The following is a 20,556-nucleotide window of genomic DNA, read 5'->3' on the forward strand; positions in this document are numbered from 1 at the left end:
CGACTTTACTGCAGAACAAACAAGAATCAGCAGGTCTGTTAAAACTTTATTGATCGATAGACGAGAACGTTATTTCACTGACTGCTACATTCACAGGGGCGGGGCTAAAATCACGCTCCTCCTGAGACTTTTCCATGAAATGATCACTGGAGCAGAAACAGCAGCAGTGAGACTCGTTAAACCTGTTTACAGGATCATTTCCTCCGCTTTACGTTATATTAAAGAGTAAAGAGTAAAGTTTGCGTTATTAAGGGCGTGGCCTCTTTCATCCCACTTCCTGTTTGCTCTGCCGTACAAAGGTTGGATAATCTGGGTGCATCCCAGGACGTCGCCATCACAGGTGGAACAGCAGGAAGCCGGAGAACACGCTGAAGTTTCGCGAGTCGTCATAGAGGCGGTAGCTGGCCGGCAGGCCGAGGTGCACCCGGTCGCCCTCCTCTAGCTGCAGACACACGGCGTTGCTTGTGGAGGCGTAGCCGCCGTGGTCGTTCAGGTCGAGGCTGAAGACGATCGGCTTGTCGTTCTTGTACAGGTACAGGCCCATGTAGCCTTTCAGGTAATCTGCAGCCGTGAAGCTGAAGACGTACAGTCCGCTGACAGGAGCCGTGAAAACACCTGAGGACCAGCACAGGTGTTAATCAGACAAGCACCTCAGGGAGGAGCTCCACCCCCTCCACCTTTGACAATATTAATATAATTCTGCAGTCAAACATATGTTACGTGGAGCTGAATATTTCAGCGTCATGTGGGCGGCACGCTCTACCTGCTGTCTGGTTGTAGGCTTCGCCAATGTTGGTGATGATTTTGGAGAAGATCAGAGTTGTTTCTTCATCAAACGGTCCCACTGACCCTGAATCGGTCAGACCGGCTGAAAACGCCACCCTGAGCTCACCTAGAAGAGACAGATGTGATGTTTAACCCACAGCTGGCTGGTGAGGACATTTAAAGTGCCGCAGGCGTGGCTGACCTGCTTCCTCGGACGAGGCGCTCAGCTGGTTCAGCCTGACCTGCAGCTCTGAGAGAAAACATTCAGATGTGATTCAAGTTAATCGGACGCAGAAAGCTTCGAGGTCGTTCGTTACCATCAGCGCGTCTCTGTGCCGCCGTCAGTCGGTCCGAAACAGACTCCAGCTCAGCGGCTCGCACTGAAAACAGAGCGTGACACTGTGAACTCGGATAAACGCCATCAGACCTCCCGACAGTCCGGCAACGTAACAGAGGTCACCTGTGTTTTGTGTCGTCAGCTCGTCCACCTGCCGCTTGGTGACGTTCAGTCTGAGCTTCGTGGCCAACAGCTCGATGTCACGGCCTGAAAACAGTTTTTATTTTAATGACCTGCAGAACAAATGAGACCCCGACCTTCATCTGCGTCTTCAGCTGTAAACATCTGCTCTGCAAGCTGAGCAACAGCAACAATAAACAGTGGTGTGTAGGGTGCTACGCGTCACCTCAGTGTCACTTCATGTCTGACTGAGAGCTTTAATGAGCGACTCTTGAAACCTCAGGTAGGAGCTGATGACGGTACCTGCAGCACGAGTGTCCAGCTGTTCCAGCTGTGTCTCAGAGGATCTCAATCTGACATCCACGGCTGCACAACAAACCACTTTGTCATCGTTCACACAGAATTTCTAAACAGGTTCTCAGTTTCCGCTTTGCTTTAAAATGTCTACAGTTGGTACAAAGGTGTGACGTTAACCTTCGTGTGTTACCTGTGTGCTCAGACAGCAGCTGCTCCAGCTGTTTGTCTCCACGTCTCAGCCTGGTGAACATCTCTAAACAGAAACAGCAGCTGTGAGCGTGCTCAGAGCGATTCTCACTGCGTGCTCTCTGACAGCTGTACCTGTGTTCAGGTTGCCCTGCAGGCTTGCGCTCGCGCTCACGTTTGTCTGCAGCTTCGTCAGTTTGGAGCTTTGATCTGAAACGTGAACAGTAGACAAACAAAGGGCCCTCACACACATACGCTTCCTTTCACCGGAGATTTCATTCACTTACCTGATGTTTCAGTCTGCAGCTCGTGGATCTGATGCTCTGTGGAGTTTAGTTTAAGCTGCAGCTGCTTCACTGAGTCGGTCTGAGCTGGAAACAGCACAGGAAACACATCACAGGTCTGACAGCGACACATCGAGTGTGGATGACAGGTTAGTCTCTGTTTAGACGCAGACGACACTCCGATCTCTGTCCTGGGAGATGATCCTGAGTGTGTCTGGCCTGAATGTTGTTAAACTGAAACGGAGACAGATGCTGCAACAATCACCAGCACGTACGTGTCCACAGAGTGATCAACATGCTCAGTTTTCATCTCAGTCTGAATCGTCAACACCACACAATCATTTTTGTCAGTGTCGACCAATCAAAGCACTGGGAGGAGGAGCCGTTTGTTTTATCTCATCATTCTGTCAGCGTCCAAACTCACTGTTTACACCGACGGTAAATCAGAGGATTTTCAAAATAAATCTTATTTATTCATTACTGAAACTGTTGAAGCTTCCAGGGAAGCATTAAAATTTTCTTCAGTTTCAGCTTCAAAGTTCAGTGTTTGCTACATAAAGTTGCAACACTTCACTCTGTTTGTGTGGATGTAACGTTCATGTATCGCATGAGCATTTGTACAACATGCCAGTCTGAAAGCTTCGTGTGTTACCTGTGTGCTCAGCCTTCAGCTGTTCCAGCCGTTTTTCACCATCTCTCAGTTGGTTCATAATCTCTGCAAAGTAAAGTAAACACGGTTGATGGTTCTTCAGGGAACCTTGTTAGATCCTTACATGACTGAATGTTTCTCTCTGCTCTGGCTGTATGAAGGTTTACAATCAAAGGTGGGCACACATGACTAAAGTATCCCATTAAACTAAACTGATCCAAATAGCAACTTGTTCAAAATCGTTGTTGATCAGTGTGATCGAGGCAGCTCTGAAACAGAAGCGTCTGGACTTCCAAAAAGCTTCTTCAGTCCTAGGGTCAAATGGTGGAGAGTCCCTGAGAGGGTCGTGGACCAACTATTGATCCTCTACCTAATCACACAAACCAAGGTGTGAAAACAGGTGTGGGTCCCAATCAGCCAGGATGAGACCTGGCCCCACCCTATCATGTGATTTCCTGAGGTGAGGATGTGAGTGGGCGTTAAGGCGTCTGGGAAGGATCTCAGACTGGATTATAGATGGCAGACAGATGGTGTCGTAAGCCCCGCCCTGCGTTCAAAGACTGTTGTTCACAGTGAACACAGATGCTTCTTTCACTCCTCTTTCAAACCGTCTGTCTTCTCTGTCCAACATGTGAACATTGGCATCCTCGAAAGAGTGACCTTTGACCTTTAGATGCAGATGGACTGCCATGTCTTGTCCCGTGGAGGTGGCTCTTCTATGTTGTGGCTGTTTGGTGGTGCCAGTGTAGGTCTGAGCTCCGCACAGCTACGTTGCTGAGTTTGTGTTGAACCAGTGTGTGTGTCCGAGTGTGTGTCTGAAGTACACTCTGAGCGTTGCAGCGTCCCTTTAATAGCATCGCACAAACTCTCTGTATCTTTTCAGTTACAGCGCCCAGCCGGGCTGTTTCTGGGCAGACTTTACTGTTCCAGGAGGATGCTTCGTCCTTCTGCACCCCAGCAGGTAACAGAGTGAAACATGGTCAGGCCACGCAGCTTTCACCAGATCATGCTGACGCACGCACGCAGGCGCGCACACACGCTTTATCTATGCAAACACAAATCCTACAGTGAAGTTCGAACAGCTAAATCTAAATGTGAGGATAAACTACAGTTTTCGTACACAAAGTCAGATGTTGGATGAATATGAATAAGACGATATCACCAGACCAGGCAGGAAACTGTGTTTGCCGTACTGCGGCCATGTGAGATGAACTTGGGATCTCGTTTCCTTTGAAATGCTTCAAATATGCGACCGCTCGCAGTCAGCTGCCATCTTGGTGCATCAAGAAGCGCTAAGAGTTGCAATATTCAGCAGACTGAGATGAACTGGAAATAACCTTCACCAGTGTGATGATGACTGTGTCAGTCAAATCACGGTTGCTGGCTCCGCCCTGTGCAGTCACCTTGTGAGGCAAAGTGCTCGCACCGAGGCAGAGCACTCGACCTCAGGCTGACCAGTTTACAGCCACTTAGTGAATGCGACGTGGGCAGCACCAAATGTTCCCAGACACAAAAGAGTTCCGCCTTTTTTACTGTAGTGTGACGGAGCCATGAAGAGTTCCTCTGAGAACCAGCTCGGTTCAGGATGAAGTCAAAGTCAGAGTGTGTTACCTGTGTGCTCAGACAGCAGCTGTTCCAGCTGTTTGTCTCTCAGCCTGGTGAACATCTCTAAACAGAAACAGCAGCTGTGAGCGTGCTCAGAGCGATTCTCACTGCGTGCTCTCTGACAGCTGTACCTGTGTTCAGGTTGCCCTGCAGGCTCGCGCTCGCGCTCACGTTTGTCTGCAGCTTCGTCAGTTTGGAGCTTTGATCTGAAACGTGAACAGTAGACAAACAAAGGGCCCTCACACACATACGCTTCCTTTCACCGGAGATTTCATTCACTTACCTGATGTTTCAGTCTGCAGCTCGTGGATCTGATGCTCTGTGGAGTTTAGTTTAAGCTGCAGCTGCTTCACTGAGTCGGTCTGAGCTGGAAACAGCACAGGAAACACATCACAGGTAAACTGAGAGCAGCTGCATGCTGTCACATGTTGCACCCTCAGATCACCTGACTTGCCTGTGCCGGTCAGCTCCAGCTGCTGCACCTGACTCTTCACAGCCGACAGGTTTTCTTCCCACGAGGCTGTGACAGCTGAGAGGGGAGGAGACGATCCCAGTTATGCAGAAACTCTTCACCTTTACTGGATCAGAGCTCGTTTATGAACACAGGACTGGAGCGCGTCCTTCACACGTCTTCAGCAGCTGTCTGAGGGACACGCTCTCCAGTCGACACGGACGCAGTTTATCGTGTTACAGCAGACAGATCTGATCATTGGACACAACATCTGGATCCAGCCAACACCGATGAAACAAACAGGTTGGTGAACATCTGGAAAGGTGAGCTCTGAGGTCAGCTGCAGCTGCTGCAGGTAACTCACACCTGTGGACTGACTCACCTGAGGTTTGTGTGTGCAGCTCATCCAAGCGGCGTTCAGCCTCACTCAGCCTGCTGCCGAGCGCCGAAACCTCCGCCGACTCCACTGAAATGTGAGAACAAAAGCGATGGAGGGTCGGTGAAACATGTTTGATGACGAACGGCTTCAACAGTAATCTACGGACACGAGCACTCGCAGAGATGCTCTCCGTGAACGTGTTTGCTTCCTCGCAGTAACATAAACACGCTGGCGCTCGTTTCTCTGTGCGTCTTGCTGCATCAGACTATAAATCTCACGGCGTACTTCCGTCTCAGTTTCATGCACACAACGGTGAGAATTAACTTAATTTTGTTTTTCTAATCTTCTCTCCTGGCTCTCGGCGGAGGCAGTCGCATCTTCTCCGGTCTCCTCTCCCTTATCTTCGTCTCATCTCGGAGACGCTCTCCGCGTGTTCTCTAAGAATAACAAGGAATTATGGATTTGATCAGCTGGTCTCTAAACACTACTAACACCCTCTCGATGAGAAACCTGGGTGCTGGGAGCCTGATCCTCCTGCAGGAACGTGCGCTGCCGGATTGGCACGACACCGGCGCATCGTGTGTCTGCCAACACTCTCAGAGGAGGACATTGAAGACATCGACCTGTTCTGGGCTGTGATAACGGGCTTCCTGCTGATTGGAGCTGCTCGGCCCTGGCGTATCGACGAATAATGAAAACCTGTTACAGCTGCTCAAAATCCCACGAGCACTCACACTGTTAACTGAACACAGTCTGGATAAAATCATGGAGAAGCTCACAACTCTGCAACGGGAGAGCTAGAATTGATAGGATTATGAGAGCTGCTCCATCCCACTTTGGACACATTTATTAACCCTCATAATGTCCTCCCGATTTCCACACACCTGTGGTCCTCAGGGGTCAAAAATGTCCCCATCTGCTTTGATTGATACTTAATTAATATGAAGTGGATTTTCCCCTACTTTTTATTAAAACTTAATTCAAACATTTTGACACATTTTTTTTTATTCCATTTCAAATTTAAATCTGATAAAAAAACCTCATAAAAATGAATTTTTTCTTTGTTTTTGGGTAAAAAATAAATTAAATCATCAGTTATTGTGATTATTGTTTCACAACCAGAGTCGGTTGCTTTAACAGATGATCACAGACGGGTTTATGTCAAAGTTAATTTAGAAAGCTGTTTTTAAACTACTTCAAGTTTTTTACTGGCAGCAAATAATCACATCTGTTGTCCTCTGGGCTCAAAAATGACCCCGTTTGCTTTGACTGTTTATAAAAGCAACAAGTATAAAATATCATCCATCTCTGTGTTTCAAGGTTTTATTCAACTTTATTCCAACTCATTGCCTGACAGTTTTCTATATTTTGGCATGGTAGGAACACCAGGGCATGAGTCTGAGTGAAGGCAAACTTTCATGAGGACAAAGGCGTGTCCATATTTGACCCAAGTGCAGGAGGAAGCTCAGGTTCATTCCTCTGCACTGGTCCCATCATGGACAGCTTTCTTTCTGCAGTTGCAGGCCAAGGGGCATATACAGTAAACAAGCTGTTACTGGTGATTGTTTTCTTTTGGAAACCTGCAATGTTAGGGACAACTCGCGTGTCCTGACTGCAGGACAGACGGTTTGCCATCGTACACGAGCATGTTCCATGTACAGCTGGACCTGCATCACATGCTGCTCATGTTTTTGTCTCATAGCTCCCTGGTTTACTTGGATGTTCTGTTGGACAGAGTCCTCTGAAGGGGACTTGGTGCTCATACAGTCACATCAGTACCAGGATCTTACATCACAGCAGGAGAAACACCCACTTGTTCCATACACCTCATGGGAGCACGTTTGTGTCATGAACGACGATCATCTATTGTGTCTTTATCAAGAAATTATGTCCTTTTTGTGCTTCTATGATTAATCTTGTGTCAGCATGAAAACTTCTCTACCAGACTCAGGATGTCATAAACTGGCCGTAGCGACTCTACTGGATGCACGGCAGTAAGAATCAACACACCCACATATGCCTACAGCTGCATTCGGTCCATTTTTCTTCCTCTCTTGTTGTCCCTCCTTGTTCATCATTGAGTTGGCTGTAGAGCAGGTCATCTGCTAATTGGATGGTTATTGGTTCAATCTCTGTGTGCTCTAGTCTGGAGTTCTTACCAAGGTGTCCTTGGGCAAGTTACTGAACCCCAACTTGGTCTCTGATGCATCCATTGGCATGTGAACGTTAAAAAGCAGAATACACTGTGTATAATGCTTTCAGTACTCGAGTAGAAAAGCCACTGAAGGAGTATGGGACCTGGCACATGTGCTTGGACTGTGGTAGATCATCTTTCTCTGAGGCACATGAGAGAGTCAGGCATCGTCTGTCACTGGGAAGGTTAGAAGACCAGATCAGTGTTTCCTCACGTTACTGCAAATATTCCTCTGTCTCAGCTGATTCCTCTTTCCTGCTTGATTCTTTGTCTTCATCATAATTGAAATGGATGATGTGTAGTCCTCTGACACATCTTCTATTTCAGTTTCACATTCTGAAAATTCAAGAAACTTCAAGAAGCCCAGTCACTTTCTCTCCAAGCTCCTCAGACTACCATGTCCTGGATGCCTGAGAACCTACTTGAACATAGTTCAGATTCTTCATCACTTTTCTTCACTTCATAGCCTTCTTCCACTTCTGCAGGTGGCTGATGTGCTTTTTCAGAGAAAGGGTAGCATGTGCTCTAAATATTGACAATATTTTCTATATCTTCTAACCCTGGATCTTCCTGAACATTGATTCTCCCTCCTCATTATACTAGAGGACAATATGTGCTTTGTCCTACTGGTCATTGCTTTGCACAACATGGTAAAAAAAAGTATGCTCATCAAAGTATGCAAATCTCCAGTGCAATGGAGGCTTGTGAGCATACTTTCTGTGTATGTATTATTGTAGAGTCTACCTTACAATATGAAGCACTTTGATGCGGCTGTTGTTGTGATTCGGTGCTGTATAAATAAAATTTCATTGAATATAGAGCACCTGCCTCCTCATTGTGCTGCCTGTTGTTGTTGTTGTGGTTGTTATGACCAGTGCTTGACCCCACACATCAGTGATCCAAGATCAAAGATGTATGAAAGCAGTATGTTGTGAAAATACGGCTCTTTGCAACACTTTGTACTTTGGGGTCATTTTTGTCCTACGAGGACCACCAATGTTATAAAATCCAATAAAAATCCCATAAATAAATCAAATTACTTAAAACTTATTCCAATCATGCATAGCATAGTAATGAATAACGTCTGTTATTTTCAGACCATTTGATGAATAAAAAACACATTTTTGATAGCAAAAGATTTCTTTAGAGGACAAAAATGACCCAAAAACAACACCAAACCCCCCAAAATATGACTATCCAGAGTTGGGACCAGGAAGCAGAGTTGCAGTCTTACACGCCTCTCTGCAGCTTCTCTCCTCCTGCTAACCCCCAAAACCCATCTCCATAGTATGGAAGCCCGTTTCCGCCACTTAAAAAAAAAAAAGATCCATAACTCAAAATTTCGAGTTGCTTTTCTCAAAATTTTGAGTTAATAAATCGAAATTTCGAGTTAGCACTGCCAATCAGTAATCTACGTGAATGATGTCATTTCCTTGTTACCTGGAAGCTGAAGCCCTCAGCTACAAATGCTACAGCTAAGCTACCGGTATTACATCCAGTCGTGAATGCACAGATTGCTGAGTGTTTTCAGCCTGGCTTCACAAATGATGAAATCCCTGTGTTATTAGCTGAATCACATGGTGTTACTATCAGCAAACGTACTCGCGAAAGCGCCAATTTGTTGGGATCCGTTTTTGAGAGCGCGTTCCTCTGCACCATATGCTTCCGGGTAACAAGAAAGCGACCTCATTCACGTATATTTTTGATTGGGAGAGCTAACTCGAAATTTTGAGAAAAGTAACTCGAAATTTTGAGTTATGGATACTAGCTGTTTTTGTTTTTGTTTTTTTATTCAGTGGCGGAAACGGGCTTCCATACCATAGAGACTGTGTCAGCTCCCAAACAGACGAAAAACAAACTAAAAACCAGCAACAAACAACTTAAACATAAACACAAAGAAAGAACAATACAGTATCCACATCTGAACCAAAGAGTAAAACAGTGAAATGTGGATGATTAAATATTAGGTCTCTCTCCTCCAAGTCTCTGTTAGTACATGACTTAATAATTGATCAACAAATTGATTTACTCTGCCTTACAGAAACCTGGTTGCAGCAGGATGATTATGTTAGTTTAAATGAATCAACACCCCCGAGTCATTCTAACTACCAGAAACCTCGAAGCACAGGCCGGGGGGGGGGGGCGGTGTGGCAGCAAAGTTTGATAGAGAGGTTCACTGTGAAATAATGTGTCCTAAACTAGCCTGCAAATTCTTGCACAGTGGGAAACAAAAGTGAGGCGACCGTTGTTGTGATTCTGCGCTGTGTGAATAACACTGAATTGGGACCAGTGATGGACATGCAGTTGTTCCCCTAAACCCAAACAATCACGAGCTTCCTCCACCAGCTGGAAGCTCCGAGGCTGAAACTAGAACAACAATTGAGGAGTTTTTCCTGTTCTCCCTTCAGGAGCTCAGTCTGAGTTCGTTTTTCTCCTCGTCTTTCCTCATATTGTGTATTTCCATCATTCTTCCTCTCTGACCGGTCTTCTTTATGTGATGTTTGCATAATGTACGGTCTGAAGGGTAAGGTGGCGCTGGAACGCCGACACCTTAACCCGGTTTCCTTCGGGATCAATAAAGTTGAATGAAATGAAATCTCTCTGAACTCTGATGTGAAATCATTCCCTGCAGGACGAACGGATGCTGCACCTGGTGAGGAGCTGAGCTGCTGCAGCGACTTCAGTCCACCCCGCAGAGCTGCAAACAACACGCCCACCCGGCAGCGTCACTCTGCACATGAACAGCTGATCAGCTGACTCACCTTCAGCGTCAGCGCTCAGCTCCTCCAGACGGGCGCCCAGTCGAGCCTCCAGCTCCAACATGTCAGGCGTCAGAGACGAGGCGTTGGAGGCCGGAAACTCTGCAAAGTGTCGACATGCAACATTAAACGCTCAGGTGGGCGGGGACAAAATGAAATTTTAGTCGGAAAACAATAGCGCCCCCGGTGGTGATGGTTTAAACATTCAGCGTCAATTATAAAAATCACCTTTAAAAATCTCAGACGGGAGCTTTTTATTAATTTTTTTAAATTTATGTTTGATTAGTTTTCTTATTTATACAACATGTACAACAAATTCAATTTAATCACCGTGAGGGGGAAAGCAAAACCAAAGCGAACAACAACAGAAGAGACAAACGGACCAAAACAAGACCAAACAAAACACAAGAACAAACAAACAAACCAAGAAATACAATGACATTATACAAAATCGGACCTCCCATTTTGTACATATTTCAACCATTTCAACCAATATTCTTCAAATGAGTCCGCCTGGCACTTTAGCCTAAAAGTTAGTCTTTCTATAACAAAAATATTATATATCACATCAATCCATCCATCTATGGTAGGAATATCCTCTTTAATCCAAAGGCGAGTTATGGCCTTTTTGCAAGCTACCGACAGCACACTGAACAAATACTTATCCGGTTTGCATAGATTAAGACTCTCTAGGTTGCAATGCAAAATGAAATTGTATTTTCTTTTGGAAGATTGTTTCCATGACCTTGTCCTTATGTATTTCCTTCCAAAATGGAACCACACGGGGACCTTCCCAAAAAATGTGGAAATGATTTGATGTTGCATGTCCACAATGCCTCCAGCATGTTGTATTCTGAGATTTTTGGGCTGGGGTAATAAAATAACGAAATACATTCTTCCAGCTGAATTCCCTCCACGAGGGGGAGCTTGTTACTGACCACTGCTCCTGTTAGGAATAGATTGCTCTCCGTTTCCCATCTTCCTTTAACATATCTTGTATCATGACCCCATAGATTGATCAGTGAACAATATAATTTGGAAATAATTTTTTGATAGGGTGCATCTCTATATGCATTCTCGAATATATTTATAATCTCTTCATTCCCAGTCGATAACTGAGAATTTTTTAGCTTTTTATTCAGGAAGTCCCTCAGTTGCAAATATCTAAATAAAGATCTTGATTTTGCAACCCGAATTTTTTCTTAAGGTCTTGGAAACTCATCACTTTTCCATTTTTCAACAAGGTACTGTATGTGGTGAGACCTTTATTTGCCCATGTTTTGAATGTCGAGTCGATCTTGCTAGGCAAAAATTCTGGGTCATATGCAAACCATTTAAGGAATCCGGCCCTCTGGTTTAATTGGTACTTTTTAAGTACTCTTTCCCATATTTTTATTGAACTTACTATCCAAGGGTTGCCCGGGTCTCCCAGGAGTCGTAACTCTGAAGGATCTCCTATCAGTGCCCCGACAGGAAAATTACCTCCCAAGGACAATTCCACTTCCTTCCATCTTGAACAGTATCCAGGTTTACACCAGCCCACCAGATTTCTTATTTGTGTTGCCCTGTAGTAGTCCTGTAGGCAAGGGAAGCCTAATCCTCCTTTATCTTTGGGAAGCTGAAGTGTTTTGAACTTAACTCTTGGCTTTTTACCCTGATTTTATCTGTTTTGATTTTATATACTGTTTTGTTTGTTTGTTAATTAGTTAAGCTTAAATTTCAAAACTTACATTAACTATCTACTGTTCTGATTTTATCTATTTTGATTTTACATACTGTTTTGTTTGTTTGCTTGTTTGTTAAGTGGGTTAGAGCTCTGGGTAGCTCCCCAGCTGGGTCTAGAGAGTATTTTAAATTCAGGGAATTTAAAATAGAAAGTAGCTCGTCCACAGAAGGACTGGTAGCTCCCCTTACGATAAGGGTTCAGATCGCGCGAACAGGTGTGAAATGTGTGTGTTTAGTTAGTTAGTTTGTTTGCTTGTTTTAATCAATTTTAAATCATACTTTTTATTTGTTTTTGTTTCTAATGTCTCTGTAAAGCACTTTGAATCACCTTGTTGTTGAATTGTGCTATACAAATAAATTTGCCTTGCCTTGCCCATATAAATCTTGAGAGGGTCCTATCCCACTCTACAAAGTATCTATCAGGGTTTTCTATAGAAACAGACTGGAATAAGTTTAATATCTTTGGGAGCATATTCATTTTTATGATGTCCACTCTAGAAGAGATGCTTAGATAAGGGATTAATGACCATCTGCTAATATCTAGCATGATATCTTTTTTAAGTAGGGAGTAGTTGATTTCTTCCAAACTGGTTATATCCATTGATAAATTTATGCCCAGATATTTGATAGTTCTTTTGTCCCAGCTTAGTTTGTATTTGTTGAGCAGGATGGGGGGGGGGGGGGGGGGGGCTATAAAAGCTACTAAGAACTTGTGTTTTTTGTATATTCAATTTATATCCCAAGTATAGCCCATACTCCTTTAACACTGACATGAGCTCCATAAGTGATTCGGTAGGTTTTGATAAGTAAACCAAAATATCATCTGCAAACAAGGCCAATTTCTGCTCACTTCCAGCGATATTAATCCCTTTTACGTTACCATTCTGCCTAATCCTTTGAGCCAATGGCTCTATAAAAATAGCAAATAAGAGTGGACTCAGTGGGCATCCCTGTCTTGTGGACCTTTCAAGCTTAAAAGCATCTGAAAGTTCACCATTAATCTTTATTTTTGCAGCTGGGCTATTATACAAGGCCCTCAATATAGTGATGATGGACCCATTAAACCCAAATCTAAGCATTGCTTGGAATAAAAATTCCCATCTCAAGGAGTCGAAAGCTTTTTCAGCAACTAGACTCAATAATATAGCTGGTATTTTATTTAAATTAATATGTCTAATAATTTGCAGAGTTCTCTTAACACTATCATGGGTTTGGCGCGACCTAACAAATCCAGTTTGATCTAGGTTTATTATCCTTGGGATGATCCCTTCAAGTCTCCGTGCTATGATTGACGTAAACAATTTGTAATCTACATTTAATACACTTATTGGCCTGTAGTTGGAGCATTCTAGTTTGTCTTTATCAGAGCTTTATCGGGAGCTTTTTAAAGGTGATTTTTTAAGCCGACCCTCGAGTCAGCAGGACAGGAAGCGAATCTGACCTGAGATCTGCTGCCTCAGCTCCTCCATCAGACTCTCGGTGTTACACAGTCTGGCCGCCAACACTGAAAACGAGCAAACACACACAGGAAGTTTACACACAACTGCTTGACAAAATAAAATGGTGGAGACTTTTAGTCTGAAATTTTTCTGAGGAAGTACAACTGAATGTCAGTGTGAGCAGCGCCCCCCAGTGGCCACACAGCGTCACCAGTCAGTAGAAACACAACTTCCTGTTTTTCATCATAAGTCTGGCTCACAGCCACAGACTGTATATAAAAGATGTACACCCTTTATGTCCATCTTTAAATACCGTCAGTGGGACTTCCTGCTTCAAAGAAAAGTTGGTTAATCTATGAAATTAGAACTAAGTCACCAAACAGTGAGTGCTTGATGATGATGATGACCTGCGTTCTTCCTCCTCAGCTGCTCCACGGTGCTCTCGCTCGCCCTCAGTCTCGTCTGCAGGAACGGCAGCTCCGCCGCCAGAGCTGCAGACACAGCAGTAACCCAGTGTAAGGTCCACAAACCTGCGAGCCGCTGCTCAGGTGACGACGAGGGTCCGAGACTCACCCGAATTCTTCTTCTTCAGGTCGTCCGTCGAGCGCTCGCTGCTGTTCAGCCTGGACTGAAGTGTCGACACGTCGGCGGCTCGAGCTGAGGGACGACACAGGACATCAGAACCACCTCGGACTTAGAGGCCGAAGAATCTGATCCAGGACCGAACCCAGGCCAGGTTCGGTCCTGGATCCATATATGTTAAAAAATCAAAAACGATTTTCAATTTTTTTGTAGTTTATTGCACTTTTTTGCAATTTATGTAATTACTATGCACTTAATGAATACATATTATTAAAATCTGGGCTATAATGGTTGTATTGATGTATAGCAACTTGAAATGCTCCCAAAAATGGCTCCACAGCATGTAAAAATATAATATAAGCTCTGGCGGACTTGGTTCTATGGTAGTTCTTAAAGGGTTAAATGCTTACATATACACACACACAGTTACTGTCCCTCCTAGGGATGGGTATCGTTTAGGTTTTATCCGATACCGGTGCCAAACTGGTACTTTTGAAACTGTGCCGGTGCTCAAACGGTGCTCAAAGAATGGAGGACACAAAATTGGTCCAAAAACCTCTCATGTTCAGCTGTTTTTTGTAAAAAGATAACAATGTTAGCCTTTTCTGCAGCTGTGGGGCATATATGGCATCACTCTTGGCTGGAAGCAGTGCTTAAACAATGGAAAAAACACACAAACTTTGTCCAAAATCCTCTCATGTTTAACTGTTTTCCACTTTTTCTTTGGTCATTTTAGCCTTTTTGGCCAGGGTGAAGGGAGTATCTGCCATCAAACAAGAAGACAGCTGCATGTAGCTATGATGATGTTTGCTAGTTCACCTTACATGCATTAATTTAATAATAATGGATTGGATTTACATAGCGCTTTTCAAGGCACCCAAAGCGCTTTACAATGCCACTATTCATTCACTCTCGCATTCACACACTGGTGGAGGCAGCTACGGTTGTAGCCACAGCTGCCCTGGGGCAGACTGACAGAAGCGAGGCTGCCATATCACGCCATCGGTCCCTCTGGCCAACACCAGTAGGCGGTAGGGTAAAGTGTCTTGCCCAAGGACACAACGACCAGGACAGAGAGCCCGGGGATCGAACCGGCGACCTTCCAGTTACAGATACGCTTCCCAACCCCCTGAGCCACGGTCGCCCCAACAACGTGGTTAGCCTACGCAACATAAATTACACACGAACAACATTAAGCTACTCCCGCAGAGAAGAACGGCTGCTGCTGCCATCGTCATCCTCATCATTTCTGCTACACTGACAGGGCTAGGGGCCAGGACTCTCCTCTTCTGGTTTTTGGGGGATGTTGCTAGCTCCGGGTCCGTTAACAGGCAACCCAACCGCAGTAGATGTGCTCGGTGTGAGGTCTCGCAGCAAGCTATCAAATACGGCGCATTTTTCGGCTTTTAAAAAAAAACGCTATGCGTCGCCAGGTGTTTCATCGGATTCAAGGTGTTACCTCCTTTGCACAGTATCACCTTAAAGCACTTGTTGCTGCTGAGTTTGCATCTTTTGCTGTGAAGTACAGCCAGACTTTTGACCGCTTCGCCTTGGGCATTTTTAATCTGTAGCTCTGCTCTAAAAGAACGTACGTACCTGGACCCGCCTACTATCCTCGGAAACGTAAAATGATTGTGTCACAGCTCAGGAAAATAAAGCACCGAAATGTGCGCTGCTTTTCGGTCTGGTTACTACCGTTTATGTCAGAACCGGTGCCGTCATGGCACCGGATACCGGTACCCATCCCTAGTCCCTCCACACATACAACTCGGTTCTGCTTGTCACTACCCGATCCGTACCGGAAACCTGATCGGTACCCCGCATGCGCGAAAGGTGTCTACTTCCAGTCGAAGCATTTTACGATAGTTACGGGTCAGAGTATCTGTTAAGATGTTAAGAATAACAAGTATCTCTTAAAATGTTTCCGATAATGAAACATTTAATATAATGTAGACAAAAACAAATAAAAAGATAGCGACAGATCAGAACTCCCGATCCGTACCGCGCATGTGCAGGGGTTTTCTTCTTCTTCTGTTCGTTTAATGGCAGTGTACTCCCCAGTGTACGAGGATACTGCCCCCTGCTGACCGAGTGAATGAACCCTATTGTAAACTGAATTGGCGTCATTACAAACGTGTGTTAAATTTGATTTAGTGATAGTCGAGTGTGTTTATGCTTGTCTGTGTGGAAAGGATTGTTGGAATAGTGATGATAATGTCCGCTATCACTGTCAGTTGCCAGTAAACACTTCATCTGGCTGCTGAATCTTCACGTGACACATTACAAAGTCTGTATTATTAACTCTGTCATTAGGCACCATTCTTCTTGTTTTATGGCGCTTTTGTTTTTTACTTATTTGTCCCCACCCCCTCAGGTTTGACCTCTCATTCATTTAATTTTCTTTTAGTCTTAAATTAAACAAACAACATATGAAACAAAAGTAAAGCAAAACAAACCAAGCATGCAGAAATCAAAACAAGAAATAAGCAAGCCCCACCACAGTACAGTTTCTTTCATATGAAAAAGACAGAATGTGTAAATTTGCAGATTCACAAGTTATGGAAAAACAAACAAACAAAAAGAACAACACCACCATTACCAGCAACAGCACCGTCCTGGGTTAACCCCGTTTTCTTCATTCTTGTACTCATTTAAAATTAGGTTTTTATATTTTAAACTGTTTTATGTTTTTACTTTCTTTTATTTCTTCAGTTAGACTGTTCCATAATTTAACTCCTGCAATTGAGATAGACATCGTTTTTAAAGTCGTTCTAGCACTTTGTATTTTTAAATTCCACTTCCCTCTTAAGTTATACCCACCGTCTCTTTCTATGAACCATTTACAGATTTCTTTTGGAAGCAATTTATTTCTTACTTTATACATTATTTGCGCTGTTTTAAGCTTCACCAATTCTTGGAATTTAAAAGCTTGCATTTTGACAAAGAGTGCATTTGTATGGTCCCTGTACCCACATTATTATTAATCTAATGGCCCTTTTCTGTATTATAGTTATTGTTAGTGTGTTACTTTTGTATGTTTACCCAGACCTCGACACAGTAGCTCATATATGGCAGTAGTAAAGCACAGTATAACATATGTTCTGATCCAACATGTGCTTTGCTTTCCCCACGACGGCCCCGTGCCAGTTTCCCCCGAACATCAGTGCTGTGTGGCTTCCAGCTCGTGGTCAATGATCACCCCAAGATATTTTATTTCATTGACTCTTTCTAAACATACATTGTCAACACATATTTCTACACTGATGTTTTTCTTTTGGTTTCCAAACAACATAAATCTGGTTTTATCGAGATTCAATGATAATTTATTTATATCAAACCACTTCTTTAATATCGTTAATTCCTGTGTGATCATCTCCAAAACCTGTGGCAATTCCACACCTGAACACTGTAATATTTGCAGATGACACAAATATACTAACTTTAACATCTCCGATACTCTGCAGATATCATTTAAGTACATAATAAACATTTTTGGACCCAGTACTGAACCTTGAGGTACTCCACAAGCTATATCCATCAAATTAGATTTATATTCATTTATTTGTACATATTGTTGCCTATTCTCTACATGGATTTTTACCCAGTCCAAAACCACTCCCCTAAACCCGTACTTTTCCAGTTTGTTATTAGAATTTCATGATTAACAGCATCAAACGCCTTCTTTAGATCTAAGAAAACGAGTGCGTACCTCTTATTATCCACACGTTCTGTCATCTCTTCCATTAAATCTATCAGTGCCAAAGCTGTTGACCTGTTGATCTGAACCCATACTCACCATCTGTCATTAATTCATGTTTTTCCACAAAACTGCCAAATCTTTTTATGAAGAGTTTTCCAGTATCTTAGAGAACTGGGAGAGTATTGACACTGGTCTATAGTTTGTAAAGTGATGCCTTTCACCAGTTTTGTAAATGGGAATAACTTTAGCAAAACCGCTGTTTGAAACGACAAGTTGAACATATATTTTAATGGTTTTACAACACCATCAATCTTTACTGTTACCATATCAATATCAGTCCAGTCTGTACTGGTTTTGTTCTCTATGTCATGAATCTCTTTCTCTTCCACTGCGCTTAAAAACATTGAGCTTCTATTGCTTTCAGTATTTTCACCAGTGTCCCATCAACCTTTATTTCTTCTGCCAGTTTTGGACCTATGTTTACGAAGAATTCATTAAAGCCATTTACTATCTCTTCCATGTTATTAATACTTCTTGTCCCTCTATAAAGTACCCATCGTTATTCCCTGATCCATCTTTGATTACACTGTTTAATACGTTCCAGATATCTCTTGTGTTATCTTTATTGTGTTCCAACCTTTTAATGAAATACTCTGTTTTACAGGATCTCATTATATTAGTTCATTTATTTTTGTAAGTTTTTACTTCCTTTCAGTTTCCATGGTTCTCTTTTTTATCAATGCTCGATATAGGGGATTCTTTTTTTGCTGGTATTTTGTAGTCCTCCGTGGTCTTCCTGCATAGTTGTTTTCCTGTTGATTTCAATTACTGGACAGTTTTTATCAAGTAACGTGTTAAATGTTCTCAAGAATCCTTTGTAAGCTTTATTAACTTCGACCCCCCCGCTCTAACACGAAGCTCTCAACCTACAGCTCCAGCTTTGCCTCTTCTGCCTCTTGTTATGCGACAGCCTCTAGTGATTAATACACGAACAGGTTCCTGCTGTTTAGGCTCAAAACAGTTTGATGTTTTTCGCCTACCTGAGGACAGCAGGACTCACCTGTGCTACACCAGCTAAACTCACTGCACCACCTCTCAGTCTGAGGAGCAGCTATGACACTTAATGTGACGGAGGAGGCCTCACCTTTGCTTTGCTCCTCCAGCTCCTCCACCCTCTCCCTCAGCTCCTCCGCCTGTCGAAGCGCTTCCTCCTTCAGTCCCTCCAGGCTCCGTCTCTGCTGCTCGGCCAGCACCTCTCCATCCCTCAGCCAGCTCTCCACCCTCCTCAGGATCTGACGCCGGCCCACCTCCTCCGCCTTCAGGCTCAGCACCAGCTCCTTCAGCCCTCGCAGTTCATCCCAGAGGATGGGGAGGGCCTGGGAGATGACCGCCGGCGGGGGGACAGAAGCCTCCGACTGGCCCCGACTGACAGAGCAGCAGAGCAGCAGAAACAGAGCAGCAGACCTTCTCGCCATTGTCCTCCACCTGCAGAAATCCTTCAGCACAAGGACGAGGGGGTGGAGTCTCCCCACAAACACGATTCAAAACAAACAAGCAGAAAACACAAAACTGCAGTTTGTAAAAGTGGGTGTTATTAACAAGAATAATAAGAGCGAAAGCAGAGCAGCTTCACCCGCTTCCTCCTGAACCCTGCGCTCCATAAGCAGCTTACCCAAAGAAGAAAGGCTGCTTGCACTCACTTGGCATCCAGTAATCATTCGCCTCACAATAAAAAGGCTTTTCAGACCTTTCTCAGTCACGGCTTCCCACATGCTCCAACCCAGATAATCATGCAAAGAATTCCAAGTGTGAAAAAAAGAACTGTGGTTCACCTTCAGCCTTTATGAATCCGAGCACTGTTTCAACAGCTACGCTCTCACGTCCTCCTGCGCGTCAGAAAACAGCTGACAGCTGCAATAACTGCTCACTGAGCCATAATAACTCAACGGTACCAGGGTGGGTAACCGGAGTAACGTTGAACCCGAGGGCAGGTAACCGGAGTAACGTTGAACCCGAGGGCAGGTAACCGGAATAACGTTGAACCCGAGGGCGGGTAACCGGAATAACGTTGAACCTGAGGGCGGGTAACCGGAATAACTTTAACCTAGCATCCAAACGACAGCGGCCCTTACAACTCAAAATCGCAGCTCAGCTCAGGTGTGTGCACGTTGTGTGATTTGCAAAATAAAGTGCAGCTGACAGGAATCGTGTTAAAACCTGATCTGTCGCTGCTCAGGGATTCATCCACATCAGTAAGAGTGTAAATGAATACAGACAAAAGAGCTCTCCATCAAAAAGAGAATGAAAGAGAGGCAGTCAAAGGAGAGAGCAGGGGTCAGTTAAAGTGTAGTTTAAATAAGGTTTAGTTTGTACTTACACCTGCTGAGACTGAAGGCTGCATGGTGCTCTCAGGGACACAGAAAGCAGATCTGGGGTCAGATTCATCTGATACTGGCTAGAAATAAAATAAGAACTGTTTAGTACACTCACAACGAAAGAAAACGAACACATGTAAACTCCGCGTCAGGGAAGGTAAACCTTCACTACAAGCACACCTGAAGGAAGCCCAGGTGGGTCAGGAGGACCGTGGTAACGGATGGTTGCACTCATTACAGTCACTCTGTACAGTTCACGATCCTGCAGGTGGGCGTCAGCAGCATGCAGTGAAGTAAACCTGCAGATGTGACGAATGCCTGTTGGATGAATGAACGGCACCACACATCCCAAAACATTTTCATTAACTTTGACTGTAACAAGCTTTGTTGGCCCCGGGCCGGCCCTGTTGTTCCGTCTCCACCCGTTTTGTTTTTCCACCAACCGTGCTGCTCGCCTGGTCTGACCTGTGCCACGAACACTATGCAGCCTGGGATCCCTGTGACATCACTGGAACTGCTCAGTCGTGTGAAATCATCACCTGTCCATGCTCACCTTGTGCTTGCTGTGACAGCCTAATAAACAGACCCATCAGCTGGAGCCGTCCAATCAGACAGCCTGAGCTCAGGTGTTCACACCTGCAGAGCACAAGCAGCAGACGCTGACGTCCCGCCAGCATCGGCGGGTGAAGTCTTTAAATCTATCAACACA

At 44.3% G+C, this 20,556-nt stretch overlaps 1 protein-coding gene across 5 annotated transcripts; it reads right to left on the reverse strand.

Annotated features, from left to right (window-relative positions):
• Nucleotides 1-33: 33 nt before the first annotated feature.
• Nucleotides 34-19,852, reverse strand: LOC101480271 (uncharacterized). 5 transcript variants are annotated; one of them, XM_024799828.2, is made up of 19 exons: nt 18,617-19,852; nt 13,764-13,847; nt 13,598-13,681; nt 13,193-13,255; nt 10,030-10,128; nt 5,077-5,160; nt 4,698-4,772; nt 4,527-4,610; nt 4,375-4,449; nt 2,642-2,704; nt 1,993-2,076; nt 1,841-1,915; nt 1,710-1,772; nt 1,526-1,588; nt 1,226-1,309; nt 1,083-1,145; nt 968-1,015; nt 764-892; nt 34-615 (listed from the first exon to the last, which is right to left on the reverse strand). In XM_024799828.2, exons 1-19 carry the CDS (start codon nt 18,945-18,947, stop codon nt 335-337), a joined length of 1,932 nt encoding a protein of 643 aa, XP_024655596.1. In that variant the 5' UTR covers nt 18,948-19,852; the 3' UTR covers nt 34-334. The 5 variants fall into 5 exon arrangements, with proteins under 5 accessions (XP_024655596.1, XP_014265606.1, XP_024655597.1 ...); XM_014410120.3 differs by lacking the exon at nt 4,375-4,449 and having other exon boundaries at nt 18,617-19,851; XM_024799829.2 differs by lacking the exon at nt 1,526-1,588 and having other exon boundaries at nt 18,617-19,851.
• Nucleotides 19,853-20,556: the final 704 nt, after the last annotated feature.

The sequence above is a fragment of the Maylandia zebra genome, linkage group LG19, assembly GCF_041146795.1.
Source record: "Maylandia zebra isolate NMK-2024a linkage group LG19, Mzebra_GT3a, whole genome shotgun sequence".
In the NCBI taxonomy this organism is placed as follows: Eukaryota; Metazoa; Chordata; class Actinopteri; order Cichliformes; family Cichlidae; genus Maylandia; species Maylandia zebra.

Coding starts and splice junctions, on each gene's coding strand:
- LOC101480271 (XM_024799828.2), bottom strand. CDS start 18,947: ATGGCGAGAAGGTCTGCTGCTCTGTTTCTGCTGCTCTGCTGCTCTGTC. Junction 4,450..4,526: donor GCTGCAGACTGAAACATCAG/GTAAGTGAATGA, acceptor TTCACGTTTCAG/ATCAAAGCTCCAAACTGACG. Junction 1,773..1,840: donor GCAGGGCAACCTGAACACAG/GTACAGCTGTCA, acceptor GTTTCTGTTTAG/AGATGTTCACCAGGCTGAGA.